Source organism: Lipophrys pholis (genome assembly GCF_963383615.2).
Source record: "Lipophrys pholis genome assembly, chromosome: 19".
Classification (NCBI taxonomy): domain Eukaryota; kingdom Metazoa; phylum Chordata; class Actinopteri; order Blenniiformes; family Blenniidae; genus Lipophrys; species Lipophrys pholis.
In genome coordinates, this window is record NC_137647.1 from 12513131 (window position 1) to 12529504 (window position 16374).

The window sequence follows — 16374 nt, forward strand, 5'->3', positions numbered from 1 at the left end:
CCCTCAGGTGCCTTCCAAAGAGAGAACACAGAAGAAAAACAGCAGCAGGTTTTTAGAAGTCAAATGATAATGTAATCTCTTGAGTTCACTTTATACAAACAATAGCCTCATCTACATCAGTTCCCCTGTAGTTCTCTCATTTGCTCATTTTTCCAAAACAGCTCAAAGTTTCTTTTAATGTGGGGGGGGGAAACCCAATATTGTATCTGCTGGTTTTAGTTCACATCTGCTGAACATGTTAAAGGCCACACACTTATTGGATATCAGGCATTTCTCTCTTCGTGGTCTCGCTGGTGAATATGTGATTTATATCCTCACAGTGTGTGACCAAGAGCAACCCCTCAATCAGATATGATGCCCAAAATATGAAACAAAGACCTTCAATGAAGCATCTTTCAGCTTCAACAGTAGGAGATACTGCTGGATTCAGCTTCTCAAGGATGTGAAGGCAACCAGAAATATTAAAACATTAAAAGAAAAGCTCAAAACTATTTTATTACCTTCAATCTGTTACTTTTACTTGGATTTATTTCTTTATTATGTTATATTGGAGCTATTTTATTTTATTTTTTCCTTCCTGGCTTCTTTCCTCTGGTTTTTCATATCAGCTTAATCTTTTCTTTGTCATATTAACATTCTACCTGAGTATTATCTGTGGAATAAAACGTTGTTTTTTATGGATTATGTGGTTCCCTTGCTTTTGCAGTTTTAATTTGTTGCCTAATATAACATATTGTTAAATTAACTTCTTTCTCCTCAATTTTACTAATCACTAAGGTTAAAATGCGTACCTTCTATTCTTGTCTTGTATTTTTGGTTTCCTTGTCCTTACTTGCTTGGTCTTGTAATCACTGTATTAGTCGTTCTGCAAAAGCATTTTGTCCCAACTTGAAAAGTGCTGGATAAACAAAATGCTGATCCATTGATTTATGAGAAATATTTGGAGATGCCTTATTTTTTCAAAACTCCTTCCCTTAAACCTTTTCTTTCTTCTTTTTTTTTTTTAACATTATTTCTGATCTATTGGAAATGCCCAGCTGATCAAAAGAGGATCATTCTTACTGTGCATTACCGGTGCATGAATGAATGAAAAGCCGTATGCTCAAAATCTTTATTTCCAAAGGTTTTAGAGTTAACAGTGTTGTGCATCCCAAAATAAATAAATCCAATATTCTTCTGTCATTATTGTAGATAATTAGATAGAGAGCTAAGGGGAAAGTAAAAATGATAATGGGCTATGAGAGGTGATGAGCTGAGTTCCAAGAAGACAATCTGTAAACTCCAGTGTTCACATTCTGTCTGCCAGTATTTCTATTTCCACAACCATCTGAGAGAGTGGGGGTGATTATTTTGGTCAGAAGAAATAAATGAGTCTTTGTGTTTGTGATATTCCTCCACCAGCCAGGATTTCAGTAATCATCTTTGTCATAACAGACTGAAGGATGCTTTTTATGGTCCTTGATCAGAATTAAAGTATCAAATGAAATTGGCACCCTAACGTTTATGCCCTTAGTGATGACAACAAAAACCCTCACAAGGAGAGAGGAAGAAGTACTGAGAGAGAAAAGCTCATATGAATCTGTCTTCATATACTGACTTTACATGGATGGTCACATTATCGTGTAAGCCTTCTTTTAACACAGAACAGTTTTACAATCACAACTAAAAAGGATTTTTTTTTTTGTCCAACAGGTTTGGTAAACAAAATACTGGAGAAGAACCTGAATGTCACATCTGCCGTGTTTTTGTAAAAAAAAAAAAAAAAAATTAAAAATGGGTATGACGGAGCCGTTGCAGAGATGTGGCTGAGTTTTATCTCAAATTTTGCAGAGACAGTTGGTGAGAACAGCTTGCCGGTAACATTGTAACATTATTTTCTGTGCCTGAGGCTGATTAGGAAAAAAATAGCTTATCTCGACTTCACTTCCCCCCTCTCAGGATGTCCCCTGCTGGACTCGAGGAGCTTTTGTAGGCAGCCAGATCCAGAAGCTTTGAATTCCCCCCACAGATGCTGCTTCAGGAGTCCCTGTGTGAGCACAGCTGTGTCTCCATGGGATGCAAAATGTAAGGCTGTGAAGTTAGGGTGTAAATAACTTTACAAAATGAGGGCCCAGAAAACATGTCAGACACTAACACTGTAAAATCACTGGGATAGCTGTATATTTCCTGTTCAACTTTACAAACAACACTAAGAGATCCTAATATTCATATCAATGTCTCACAACTGCCCTGATCCATTGTGGCTTAATTTTATTTTTTAACAGTTTTAGCACGTCTGAGGCAGATTCTTCCTTTTCTCTACGTTTGTAATGAAAAGACATTTTTTTTCCCTCAGCGAGCAGCTTGATGAATAGATTTTTTTCATCGTGTGTTCACTTCTGGCCTGCCTGATGGCAGTTTGGATACAACGCATCCAGTTTTCTCAAACTGTTTGCGGATGCCATGAACTGCCCACTCAGAAACCCTGTCATGATCTCATGCTGAGAAAACCCACTCTTTGCTGAGAATAACAATGTAATATCTGACACTTTCACTTGTTTCTGATGCCGCGTTTTGCACCGTCACAATCCCAGTGAGCTTTGTTCTGTTGGCACCATCATAGATACGGAGGATTACCACAAAGTGAATCTAATCTTAAATCTGAAGGAGCTAACCTGGTCAATCCCACCTGCGGTCAACACTGACCTGTACCCTTGACAAAGTAAAGGATGTTTTCCAAGCCTTGTTCATTTTAGTATACATATGTTCTTTGATCCAGTAACAGTTTCAGTATATGCTGTTTTATAGGTCAAGGAAAAGTGCTTCAAACACTTCAACAGGTTCAGACCGAATCATTATCAGTATTAAACAAAACATCATAGAAGACATTTACAATCAGTTGATGTGTTCGTTAACGACATGCAGTCAAACATGTAACTGACGCTCGTCCTTCAAAGTAAAGTTACAATCAAATGTTTATGTATGAACGGTTGAGGAAAAAATTTTTCACACTGACTTTAACTATTCAATTCAATTCAACTTTATTTATATAGCACCCCATAAAACAAAGTCTCATTCCTGCTATTTCTTATATAAATAACGATAAGGAAACTAACAATAAAGTATTATCATATAATTACACGTGTCACTTATCAACTGAGAGCTTGTTAAACATTAATCTAGTTTTACTTTGGCCGAATCGACAAGTTATGTAACTTGTAACTGTGATTCAATGTTTGTCAATATATAAATTCCATCCATCCATTGTCATCAGCTTTATCAACTTAGTGTTACACAATGACACTGAAATGTATTCTTTTTTGGAAATGTAAATGATATTGGGATGGACATTTTTTCCCATTGAGGTGAGCTCCTGGTGCTACTATGAGTAACAGGGAAGTGGTAAAAACGATACATCATGTTAACCCTTTCAGCCCCTCAAGTTTGTTCACTCTGTGTTTTCGTCTCTTCCTTTTGGGATGCCATGGCAGATCACATGAGCCGCATGTTTGATTTGGCACAAGTTTTACATCAGATTTCATTCTTGACACGACTTGAGAAGTTGTGGATTAAGGGTGTTGCTCAAGGATCCATGGCAGTTGCACATCGGCAGTAGCATGTAAATTTGGATCTGAACCAGAAAATGCTGGTTTCCACCTGGGACTGTGAAATAAATAATATAACGGGTCGTTGATCCATCTTCAAAATCGCTTCAACCTGTTCAGGATTGAGGGGTGCTGGAGTCAATCCCAGCTAACTATACGTGAGGTCAATAGGTACGTTAGTCCATCACAGGGTGAACACAGAGATAGACAACAACACACACTCACATTCAGGGTCACCAGTTAACCCCACATGCATGTTTTTGGACTGTGGGAGGAAAACACAGTACCAGGAGGAAACCCATGCACACACGGGGAGAACATACACACTCCAGACAGAAAGGCCCAGCTGGGATTTGAACCCATGAGAATTATTTTTCTTTTATCTATCTATCTATCTATCTATCTATCTATCTATCTATCTATCTATCTATCTATCTATCTATCTATCTATCTATCTATCTATTTATTTATTTATTTATTTATTTATTTATTTATTTATTTATCTATTTATCTAATTTTACTATATAAAGATAATTTTGGTGTGCGATTTACTGAAGAGTATTTTCGTATTATTTAAGTTGATTGTTATAATTCATTTTTTCAAAACTTTTTATCATCAGGCCTTGCGTTACGTCAACGTCACACGTCATTACGCGCTTCCTGTTGGTGTCTAAGGAGGCGGAGCTAACGATCGGAGCTGCAGACAGACGGATGGACGGAGTTGGAGTTTTTACTTCGTTTGTTCACTATGCGGGATTTTAAACATTCTTCTCTCAGCTGACAGAATGCCTAAACTAAGTTAAACAGCTTCCGTAACTCTTCGAAAAGTTCCCACCAGAGTTTCACTGATTGTAAGTCCAGTTTTGTTTCTTTTTCTGTTGCTGTTTATCTGTTGTGACTCCGTTGTAAATTTGTGTTTGATTCTCTTCCTTAACTGTTATGAACAGCATTCTTTAAGAAACTTGTCGCCTGTTTGGGTTTGTTCTTTTTTACTTCACAGACAGATTTAGTTCAAATTGGTATCATGTGAATGTGACTGGTGTTTCAGATTATCTGGTTTCCCCGTTAGCTGGTGACCTAGGTTAGAGCGCCGCCCCTTCACTTACTCCAATATGTGCGCGTGTGCAGCTGCGTGACAGTCACGATCTGACACATGTTCATCAGACAAGAATAGAGATTCACAGAAGGTGCGACACTTAAAAACTATTGTATGATTAGTAAATAGTGTTCTCAAGGACAGAAACGGATTTGTAACGTCCTTTGCCAAAGGAAGTTGGTCACCAGTTAACTGGGGAACCAGTTTGCCTGAAACACCAATGGCTCTCCTTCACTGAACTTTACTCAGCTGATGTAAAGGAGTGTTTTTTATTATTTAGTTTTTGGCTGTGCTATGACTCTTCCTGACTGCTGTCATTGTGTTGCGTTTAACAGAGTTTTCCAGTAAGACTTTCCACCATGGTACAGGAATACCAATCCCCTGTTCGGGTCTACAAGCATCCTTTTGAGTTAATTATGGCGGTGAGTATCCTCAAACTTGAGTACTTTTACTCCCTGTAGGGTTTTCACTCCGTGCACTCTCTGACTTGTCCTGCTCTTGCTCCACTTCGTAAAAAAATGAAAAAAATTCAGCTGTGGTAATAGATGAAGTGGAGGCTGCTGCTGTCTGCCTCCCAGGGCCATCTGTCTGTCTGAGTCCTGGTGACCTGCTGGACATGAGTGTTTGGAGAGTGAACTAAGTGCATTGCATATAGTTCATTCTGGGTTTCTGCTATGGTCGATACCACAATGCAGCCTGTAGAGAAAGATTCTCTTCAGACAGTCAACCCTCATCTCCATTAACTAGCAGCTAACTATGTCCCTTTTGGTTTCTTCTCATTAAATGTAACCAATGTCCTTGTGTCCCTTTGCAAGTTTTATAAAAAGCTGCTATTTTACTTATAAAAATATACTTCCTGCTCTGTTCACATGTACAGTTGACAAAATATAGATGATGTAACGCTAAGATAAGATGTGGCCTCAGCACAGTTCATGGGGAGAAATGTTCCTGGCTGCATTTATGTAACACAAAACAGACCTCGAGTTCAGTGCAGTATTCTAAGCACGAAAGTGCACAGAAGTAGCACTGTGTATCACAATCTTCAACACACGTTTCCAGCATATGAGTTGCTCCCCTCATTTTGATTGGAATAGTTTTCTTGTGATACCAATGTGTTGCTTTATTAGGCTGAAATTGGGTCCAAAGCAAATATTTCCTTGAGAGGCAATCTGATTTCACTCACTTTAACTGGCTGACTTCAGTCTTGTTCTCTGAAGTTCCATATTAAGCCTTTGGCTTGTGCAGTGGGGTACGCATTGTGATGCATTAGTGATTCTTTGCTCTGCTGCTATGGCTTTTTGAACACACAGTCCCAGATAATGCAATAAAACCGTATGTCGAGCACCCACACAAGTGTCATTTAATGCCTCCTCATGAAACAGTGCAGGTATAAAATTCTACTCCGTCACCGCAGGTTATTGAAAAGGGTCTCAAAATAAGTCTTTTGTGAAAACTAAATTGCAGCTCGTATGCGAGGGCTGAGGCCTCGACGGCATAAAGGAGAGGATCCATTCAATACTCTGCCACCTCCTCTGCTCTCCATTTGTCTCCCAGCTTTCTCATTAGTCCCCTGACTGATCCTGCCGCTGACAGTTATTACTCCAGCTAACAGTCCTAATCAGTGTCCTGGATATTACTGAATGTTTAACCAGTGACATCACTGTTGTCCTTTTCTTGACACCCCTTTATGACTCTCCTGGGCCTTTACATAACAGAGATTCTCTAGTAATGTTTTAATATTGCTCCACTGAGCCAACTCTAAATGGGTGTCCCCTTGTTGAATTGCATTTAATCAATCTCACCTGCGATAATAAAACATTGTTTATGCTCCACAGCCACAGTAATTAGATGACTATTGGGTTCCAAATGTGAAGTATAATAGTGTGAAACAGAAGGACCAGCAAACTTCTGAGGTCTGCCGAGCATAAAACTTTAGAGGCCCATCTTTCGTGTTTTGGGCCCTGGTGATACATTAATACCTTTTAATACAATTTAAATGCAACCTCAAAGTGACCCACATGTGTAGAAGAAGGTGTGAGGAGTATGCCGTTAATGGAATCTTTCCGAAGATTAAACCCATCACCTGTTTACCATGTCCGTTTCTTCCATTTTTCTTCACATTTTGGCGGTGCTGCTTCCTTTAGTGCAGATTGGTGACGTCAGTCTCATGTCAATAACGTTGGAAGTCGTATACATGCATTTTTACCTTTCAGCAAGACATCAAATACATATCCGATTTGGTAGCACATATGATCAAGGCCCGGTGTGCAAAAATTGAAATTGCAACGTCACACGGTCGCGGGACAGATTGGATATGGGTCACTTTCGAGCCGAAAATCTTCCAATAATTTAATTAATGAATTTTTTCATCTGGCTTTGAGTCCAGGTTGGGCTAATTTGTGACTCAGTGCCCCTCTGGTGTGTGTGAGTGTTTCTTTGTGTTTGCCCTGTGATTAAACGGCAATCCTGCCTTTGCTTCTCGTCAGCAGGGATCAACTCCGGCACCCTGTGACCCTGATTAAGATAAAGGACGGGAGAAGATGGATGAATAGATAATTGCATCATATTAATTGCACGGCTGTCCCTTTATTTGAATTGCCACAAGTGAAGCCTCTGTTACTGTATCAGCCGGGGGTCTGGTCCCTTCATTAGGTTTCATCTGCAGCTTCACTGTTGCTAGTGGCATAGCCAGGATAGTAAACATCACAGATCCTGAAGCTCCGGTTAGGTTACTCAATCAATATTGACAGGTGAGCTCTGTTGAAATTAGCTAGAACATACGGGCATCTGCTCGGGGCAGTAAAACAAAGTAATCAGTGCGTGTAAAAAAGCTTGCACAGCTGCAGGTTGACGCTCTCTGCACAAGTCATAAACATGTTGACATGTATTTTTGGCGACTTTTGAAGCCACTAACTATCAAACACATCCTGATTGTACATGGAGGTCATGCGCAAATCACATGCTGTTTTTAGTTGAATGTAGCTCATTCTAGGAGCAATTAGTACCGACCCACTTCCCTCGACCAATCAGAAATGGACTCCATAAGCATCACGACATGGAAAACCTTCCAGTGAAACAACTTTTCTCGACACAAGCAAACTATTGTTGTGGAAAACATACAGAGAGATGTGGAGAAAAGTTCAACTAACTATTTTCTTGTGTAAACAAGCTTTGACATTTTATGCATTCTTTTTTTTTTTTTTTTTATTGCAGGCCTATGTGAGGCGGTTCCCAAAGTGCCCGTTGATCCCAGTGTTTGTGGACAGTGAGGTCATCAGCCAAAGTGAAAACAAGGATCAATCAGTGCTGGTAACTGAGAGGCGCTGTACGATCGACATCGACGCTCCACGACTTCTCAAACGGGTACGAGAGAAAACAGTGTTGCACAGTACAAACTGTAGCTGAAGTGAGATTATTTGTTTTGAAGAACAAAGACAGGAATTAATCATGCCGTGGATAAATGTCTGCACTTCAAGCAATTTTAGCGTTGGTTTCAGAATGCTTGATAACTTTTTGCAAACTAACGAACGCCTAAAAACTCCCTCTGCGTATAGATCGCTGGTGTCGAGTTCCTGTACTTCGTCCAAAAGAACACTCTGAACCGCAGAGACCGGACCCTCCGGATTGAAGTCCACAACGAAACTTTTTCCAGCAGAGTCATCGTTCGCGAGTGTTGCAACTACTCGGTGAGTGTGACACAATTCCAAAGTACCCAGTGTTTAGGTTTTTTTTTGTGTTTTTTTTGCCTGTATGAAAATTGTACAACGCTTCAGGCACTTTGGATGTAACAGGGCCTTTCTTTAAGACCTCCACAATGTGTTGGAACTGTGACGTATTGTTTAAAGATGAGCCTCTCATGGCGGACTCACTCCTCTGACTGGTGTCTGTGTTGTCACGGTCAGACTCGCATTAGAAATGCTCTCTGATCCATTTTTTTTCCCTCAAACTCTTCACAGCATAGGTCTACTGCCAATGTTATTTCCATGAACGAAAAGAAGTGGGAACAAGTTTGAGTTGAGAACAATACACGAGTTGTTTAAGAACATAGCTTTCAATCTTAGAATTGTCCTTAAAGTTTTAATGCTTACCGTATATTGCTCTGAAAACAACTAGTCAAAAAAAACAAAACAGGTTGAGGTTAAGCCCAGATTCATGTTTTGTCCTCTTCCACAGGTTCATCCAGAGAATGAGGACTGGACGTGCTTCGAACAGACTGCTAGTCTGGACATCAAATCCTTTTTCGGTTTTGAGAGCACCGCGGAGAAAGTAGCCATGAAACAGTATGCTAGTAGCATTAAAAAGGTTTGTGTGTTTGTCTCGACTGTCTGTAAGCTGGATTTGTAGAAACCTGTATACAAGTGCTTTAAGCACCTGAGCAGATTATTAACAAATCTTTCATTCGGCTGTCGTAGGGTAAAGAAATTATCGAGTACTACCTCAAAGAGCTGGAGGAGGAAGGAGTTTCTTACATACCTCGCTGGACCCACCCTCATGACTCGGGCACAGTTACTTCTCAGCTTCAGTTGCCTCCATCTTCCACAGCGAGATCCATCCCCAGACACGGTGCCAGAGATGGGCTGCCCTATAACGACCCAGCCAGTCCGCCAGAGCTACTATCTACCTCCCCTGACGGTCAGTGTATAGCAGCAAAACTTTAACCTTCACACAATTTGACCTCGCGGCTTGATAGTTAAAGTCGTCAAACTGTAGATTAAGTTTGACACTTTCAAAAAAACAGTGTTGGTGAGACAAATGGAACAAACAATCTTGGCAAGAGCAATTCATCAATCCAGAGAGCTAAGTGCTTTGCATTCATACAAATGTTATAATGCATCATTACTATTTATTGAATATGTATTTGTGTTAGGGTCTCTCCTTTTAACCCGTCTTCACAAGCCCCCATGAAGTGACATCATTCAGTCTTGGCAAGCCACCCCCTCCCATTCTCTCCTGGGATTAGTTTTAATTTAGATTGAAGTCTCTCAAATGTAGAATTACAAAATTAAAAAAGTTAATTTGATCAGCTATTTTCCTTTGCTTGTCATGATCTTTTTGTAACTTAGTCCTTCAGTTTCAATTTTGTGATCTTTGAAGTCTGTGTAACGCAGTTTAAATCTCCTGTTCTGAGTCTATCGCACCCCGGACGAGTGCAAATAAACATCAAGCTTGAAGTTAATGATGTATAAAAGAGTCTCTTGTGAGGGTGTATTCACTGCTAATAACAGAAAAAGCCAAAGTACAAACAGCGTTACCACAATTGCTTGCTTAGGAATTAAATTTACCATTTACTGTCAACTGAATGTCCATGATGTGAGAATGTACACTCCTCCAAAGAAAGTTTGGAAACACTATTTCTTCCCTTCAATAATACTAACTGGTGTAGTATTGCATATCGTTGGAAAGCCTGAATAGTCACCTTTACAACGAGGTATAACTTGTCATGCTCATAGCGGGTTTATTTTGAATTTGCTGTTAAATAGTTTCCATACGTTACAGACAATTGCATTTATAATATATTTCTTGTGAAAACTCAACTTTTAGCCCCGGACTGACAAATGTTACTGAATTTTTATGTCAATACGTTCTAACTTTCTACTGTGTGTGTTTTGGCCTGTAGACAAGTTGGATGCTGACTACATCAGACGTTACCTTGGTGATTTAACGCCTCTGCAGGAGAGCTGTCTTATTCGACTGCGTCAGTGGCTCCAGGAAACCCACAAGGGCAAGGTCACATCTACACCAGCACGTATTATTTATCCAGAGAGCAGATTGTGCACTTATGTTTAGTACACTTATTTTTTTTGTTTAGTTTCACACCCACCCTCTGACTTTTCTGAGGCCTTGCTGCAACACTTAGGTCAACTTTACTGCTCACAGACATATTCAGTCTTCATACCTTACACGCCGAGAGCACTTACTTGCATCGATGAGCAACTTGTCGTTTTGACCCCTGGATGTGGCGTGCAGATTCCAAAGGACCAGCATGTGCTGCGCTTCCTCAGGGCGAGAGATTTCAACTTGGACAAGGCCAGGGAGTTCTTGTGGCAGTCGCTTACCTGGAGAAAGCAGCATCAAGTGGATTTCCTGTTGGACACATGGCAGCGTCCGCAGCTGCTTCATGATTATTACACTGGAGGCTGGCACCACCATGACAGAGGTACAGAATGCTGCTTCTGTTTTGCTTTTTTTTTTCTCCACAGGTTAATCCTGGTGTGAGTTTGTGAACATTCATTTGTAAATGCAACAACCCAGGGAATTTAAGTGGCCTGTATTTATTTTTCCAAATGGGTTGAAATGGCCGGTTAATTATTGACTCTAAGGTCTGAGCACCATCTGTCAAAGCTCCCGTGTTTGAAAATGACTCAGCTTGTCCAGCCGGTTGGAGTTAGGACTTGAACACAGCAACTGCCCTTTGAATGTTTTCATGGTGACTGGGGTGGCGAAAACAAGCAGCGCGTATCTTGCAGGGGGAGTTATTCTGGGAATAGATGTTAGTATTTTTTACTTTTTTTTTTCTTTCTTCTTCTCCCTGCTGATTCTGTTTGAACGTCCACTGGAATGTAAAATATTGGGGCCCAGTCCCGTCGGCACGGTAACCTTGCACAGTGTAAAGATAAAATAAAGACATTCACTGCAATTTTCTCACAATTACTGCATTTTATAATTTGTCAGTTGAGAAGGGGGCGTGGCACAACGCTGAGACCAGAACTGGACAGCAGACGATGTAATGCACGCGTATCGGCATTGGCATGAGATTCATACTGGGAGAGTTTGTGAAAATATGCTCCTTGAAGGCTGGAGAAATGGCTGATAAAGAGAGAGGATTTTGCCAACATTAGTCTGGAGCTTTTTACTGCAGCAGATGGATTTATTAGATTGCACAAATTTTCCTTAGAAATTTTAGATTGTTAAAAAAAGAGAGCTTATTAGATCCGATGATTTTTTTTCCATTTCATTTTTGGTGGTTTTCTTGGGTTTTAAATTAATGTGTGAGAATTTGAGTTCAAAGGTATTCTGCTATCTTTATAACTGCTCCCTCCTCATTAAAATCAAACCGAGCTGTATATGTTATTTGAAATAGCTTTTCACTCCTCCGTTTTGTACGTCTGCTCCTTGTGTGATGTTTAGATGGCCGTCCTCTGTATATTCTGCGTCTGGGCCAGATGGACACGAAGGGTCTAGTGCGAGCCTTAGGGGAGGAGGTGCTGCTTAGACAGGTGACCAGATTTCTGACTTGAATATTAGCTGTTATTTGCATTTATTATATCTGATGTTGCATTAATGCTCCCGCCTTTTATCTGCGCCTCAGGTTCTGTCCATCAATGAGGAGGGACTGAGGCGTTGTGAGGAAAACACCAGAGTGTTCGGTCGACCAATTAGGTACCTACATTTTCTGTCACTGTCTTTAGTTACTAAACTTATCAAGTGTACAAATCACTGCATTATATTCATGCAATATATTTTGCTGTGTCAGCTGTTGGACCTGCCTGGTGGATCTGGAGGGGCTGAACATGCGTCACCTGTGGAGGCCTGGCATTAAAGCTCTGCTGAGAATAATCGAGGTTATTGAGGCCAACTACCCTGAAACCCTGGGCCGCCTGCTCATCCTGCGGGCGCCGAGAGTTTTTCCAGTGCTCTGGACTCTGGTGAGAATGACTATCTGCTTCTTTTTTTTCTTTTCCTGATTCGTCACCATTAATTTGATTTTAATTCATCATCATAATTGTGTAAGAATGCACAAAGCTGATGAGGACGGACACGCACAGATTGCATTGGTATGAAATCCACATAGCTGGATGCAATCCAGTCACACATACATGCATACATGAGCAAACGATAAACAAAGGGCGAACGGGGACGGAAGACAGGAACAATCTAATATTGACACATAAAGATAATTGTAGCTGTGCAATATGAAACGCCTCATGGGGGGCATTTTATTATTGCCACGACAATATGGATTCATGTAGGATAATAAGAATCAAAAAAACAATTAAGAAAAGAACAATTTAAGGCAGACATGTATGTATGTGTATATATATATATATATATGTATATATGACACGTGTAAATTTTAGTCAAGTCAGTAACGGTTGCTTTCTGGAGAAATGAAAAATACAAATTATTGACTAACGTATGATAAAACCGCAGATGCTGATAGAAAATGAGCCATCATGTTAATCAAATCAATGTTGAATATATGTATTTCTACCAGCAGCATATGCGAGCCAATCAATGTCTTCCTCATAGATGAATTATTCATCGGTTATGGATTGATGCTCACAGTTCATAATAGGTCACCGTGCTGTTCCTCAGCTGTTCTCTTCTGACTGTGGGCATCTTGTTTCCAGGTCAGCCCCCTGATCGATGAGAACACCCGCAAGACGTTCCTTGTTTATGCTGGGAATGACTACCAGGGTCCAGGAGGCTTAGTCGACTACATTGACAGAGAAGTCATCCCTGACTTTCTCCGAGGAGAATGCATGGTTAGATGAAGACCTCAGCTTATCGAACTGCACATGTCGTTAATATGCTCTATTGCCGGTGGTTACATTCAGTGTACTCGCTCGCGGTTTCATACACCTGCCGTGTGCTTTACATCAGTTAAAGCCTGTTAAGTCATTGCTGGTTGTCAATTGGCTTCCTCTGTATATATGTCTGTCATTTAGGTCCACTTTTGAAATGCGGTGTTTCGTTATTGTTTTCAACCTAATATTTATTTAACGTAGTAGAGACTATATCAGAGTAGTTACGCAATCTTTTGACTTGTGATGGAGAAATGTAAAGCGAATCAGTCGTCAGTTGGCTTCCTACATCTCAAACGCGTCAAAATACAACGGAAGGTTTTTACTCTGACATCTTGTTGCACTTTTTCTTGTTTTGCAAACTCTTTCGCGTCACTTTAGTCGCTCAAACGTACCGTGGAAGTATTTTCCATTGAGTGGCTGAAGAACAAAACCAAATGCGTCAACCCGCTTGGAGCGGGTGTCCTTGAAGCTTCATATCGGTTCTATTGTCTTGTGATTTTTCAAGGCATCCAACTGGGTTCATATGACAAACTTTTTGAACAGCCGCTAACGTTCACGTACAAAGATCAACTGTCCTTGAATTATAGCCACATGTTTAAATTATGTTGCAGATCAGACGGATCATATCCATTTAGTTGCACATGGTAATGCGAGTATTCTGCTTTTGTTTTTGATTAAACCAAATCTACCCTTTTTTTTTTCTTTTTTTTTTGCCTCCTGCTGTCACTAGTGTGACATCCCAGAGGGAGGGACAGTCCCAAAATCTCTGTACAGGACAGCCGAGGAACTGGAGAGTGAAGAAAACTGCCTGTTGACTGACTCCATCTACAAGAGTGCCAGTATCTTCAAAGGAGCTCCATATGAGGTGCCGCCACAAGTTTTATTGATGTGTTCAAATAGTGAGGCGAACAAGAGTTCACAAAAGGTCTGAACAGAGGGCATTTCTTTACATTCAGCAAATGTTATGCTGTGGATTGTGGTGCCACCAACTGGAACAATTTTAAATTGCACGCTTATGGCTGGTGAATCTTTTATGGGCTTCCAGTCTGCGCCTCTAATCTCGTCAATTCTTCCCATAGATGCTGATTGAGATCGCCGAGGCCTCCTCCGTCATCACCTGGGACTTTGATGTGTCTAAGGGGGATGTCATCTTCAATATTTACCACTCCAAGAGGGCCCCTCAACTTCCAAAGAAAGACACACTCTCCGCCCATGGCATCACTTCCCTTGGGGCTGGAAACATCCAGCTGATTGACAGAAGCTGGGTGCTGGGCCAGGACTACAGCATGGTAGAGAAAGCCTTTATCTGCAGGGAGGGGGAGAGTGTACAGGTGAGAGGAATACCTGCAGACATGAGAAATGCATTTAAACCTATATAGTGTTGAAGTAATTTGTCTCAACTAATTTTGTTCATTATTGTTGAATCTGAGTGGTTGAGCCTTCAAATGTCCCCCGTCGTAACAGGGCTCTCACATCACACGCTGGCCGGGCTTCTACATCCTCCAGTGGCGTTTCCACAGCCCCACAGCCTGCACCGCCTCCAGCCTGCCCCGTGTGGACGATGTGCTGGCCTCTCTGCAAGTCTCCTCCCACAAGTGCAAGATCATGTATTACACCGAGGTGCTGGCCTCCCATGACTTCAGGTCAGTTTATTTATTCTACTGTTCCTCTGCTCCTCCATGCTTTTCTGTTTACTCTTTCCAAATTGTGTTTCACATTTGTGCTTTTAATACCTGTGTATAAGCTGTGCATATGTAATTTCCTTTACTTCACAAACATCAAAAGTCCTGATTCTGTGAAGAATTTAACATGAGCCTTACCTGCTCTTCCTTTGTGTCGATCGTTCCTAGGGGGTCTATGTCCAGCCTGGAGTCTTGTCAGAGTGGCTTCTCTCAGCTCAGTGCTGCCACTACTTCCTCTGGCCAGTCACAGGCGAGCTCCACTGTTTCAAGGTAGCGTCTGAAGACCTGAATCTGCCCTGGCCGTGCTCTGTCGATTGCATTTGACAGAAGTTTTTGTTTCAGTTGGTCCAATAAAAATAGGTGTGTTTACGTGGATTTCAGTATCTCCGTTTTGACCACATTTTAATGTTTGTGTATGTAAACATAATATCTTGACTTGGTTTTAGAATGCACAGTTGAGTGAGAATCCTTTAGAAAAAGCTCAGATATATGTTGAGTAAATACACTCTTTCAACATCTTGGACAGCTGTAACTAATCTGTGAAGGTATGACTTTAACACAAATAATGTTTCAGGCATCTGTCTCTACTAGGATGTTTTCAACCAGTAATACTCACACCTGCTGTGTTTGAGGACAATACGCTCATGAGTCCACCCAGCTGAATGTCTTCACCAACTGCTCCTGTAGTAGTAATCTCCAGACGTCGGTCAAAGTGAAGACTGTTAACATTTGGTGTTGCTTTCTGTTCCAAATGCCATCCTTGAAGTGGGGTTCAGACTTTAAAACTGCAGATTTGTATTTGATACTACACAGATTGTTGTCACAACAACCAGATATAACTATGCTGCATGTAAACATCCCAAATATTCTGAAAGTTAAGACCCATGATTTGGTGATGAATATGAAGTGCAAGGAGTGGTTGAGTATCTATGATGACTGTCTTGTCTTGTGTGTGTGTGTATAATATTTAACAGTGTATAAAACTTAAACTGACTGTCAAATAACTGATGTGTAGATGGATGTGCGGTCATGTAATGACATTTCACAGACTGCAGTTCTTATGTAAGGTTTCACAAATGAGATAATAGTGTGTGTGAAGGCAGTTCTTTTCCATGTCATCATTTTGTTTGTCCACTAGATGTCAGTGTTGTCTGTGACTCCGCCTGTTCTCAGATCTGCAGCGGTGAAACGTTTGACGTTGAGTTCCCACACTTTCCATCAACGTCATAAAAAGAAATGGTTCTAATAAAGAATATAATACACAAATGGAATGTGTTTTTCTCAAAATTATCCTCACCAAATGTTTAAAAGATTAAAGGCAGTACCTTTAATATAGTGTGGTACCAAGGCCTGTTAATTTTACACCATAATTGGAGAGGTTTCAGGAATGACGGCACAAAGTATATAAACCGTCTTTCAAATAAACAGTTCAAAGTATAGATTTCATGTTATAATGTTTTCCGGCTTGTTATTCATTGCTGTTG

The 16374-nt window shown here is 40.6% G+C and overlaps 1 protein-coding gene across 1 annotated transcript; it reads left to right on the forward strand.

Moving 5' to 3' along the window:
- Positions 1–4249: 4249 nt before the first annotated feature.
- Positions 4250–16154, forward strand: sec14l1 (SEC14-like lipid binding 1). The gene is made up of 16 exons (XM_080488453.1): positions 4250–4435; positions 5016–5102; positions 7894–8043; positions 8235–8366; positions 8854–8982; positions 9093–9312; positions 10298–10407; positions 10648–10837; positions 11809–11897; positions 11990–12060; positions 12155–12326; positions 13032–13166; positions 13939–14073; positions 14288–14539; positions 14673–14851; positions 15059–16154. The coding sequence occupies exons 2-16, from the start codon at positions 5040–5042 to the stop codon at positions 15162–15164; spliced, it is 2133 nt and encodes a 710-aa protein (XP_080344579.1). The 5' UTR covers positions 4250–4435; positions 5016–5039; the 3' UTR covers positions 15165–16154.
- Positions 16155–16374: the final 220 nt, after the last annotated feature.

Bases quoted from the DNA above. Each gene is read 5' to 3' on its own strand.
- sec14l1 (XM_080488453.1), top strand. From the start codon at position 5,040: ATGGTACAGGAATACCAATCCCCTGTTCGGGTCTACAAGCATCCTTTT. The intron at 10,408-10,647 runs GTCACATCTACA...TGTGGCGTGCAG, and splicing joins AGGAAACCCACAAGGGCAAG to ATTCCAAAGGACCAGCATGT. The intron at 14,074-14,287 runs GTGCCGCCACAA...TTCTTCCCATAG, and splicing joins TCAAAGGAGCTCCATATGAG to ATGCTGATTGAGATCGCCGA.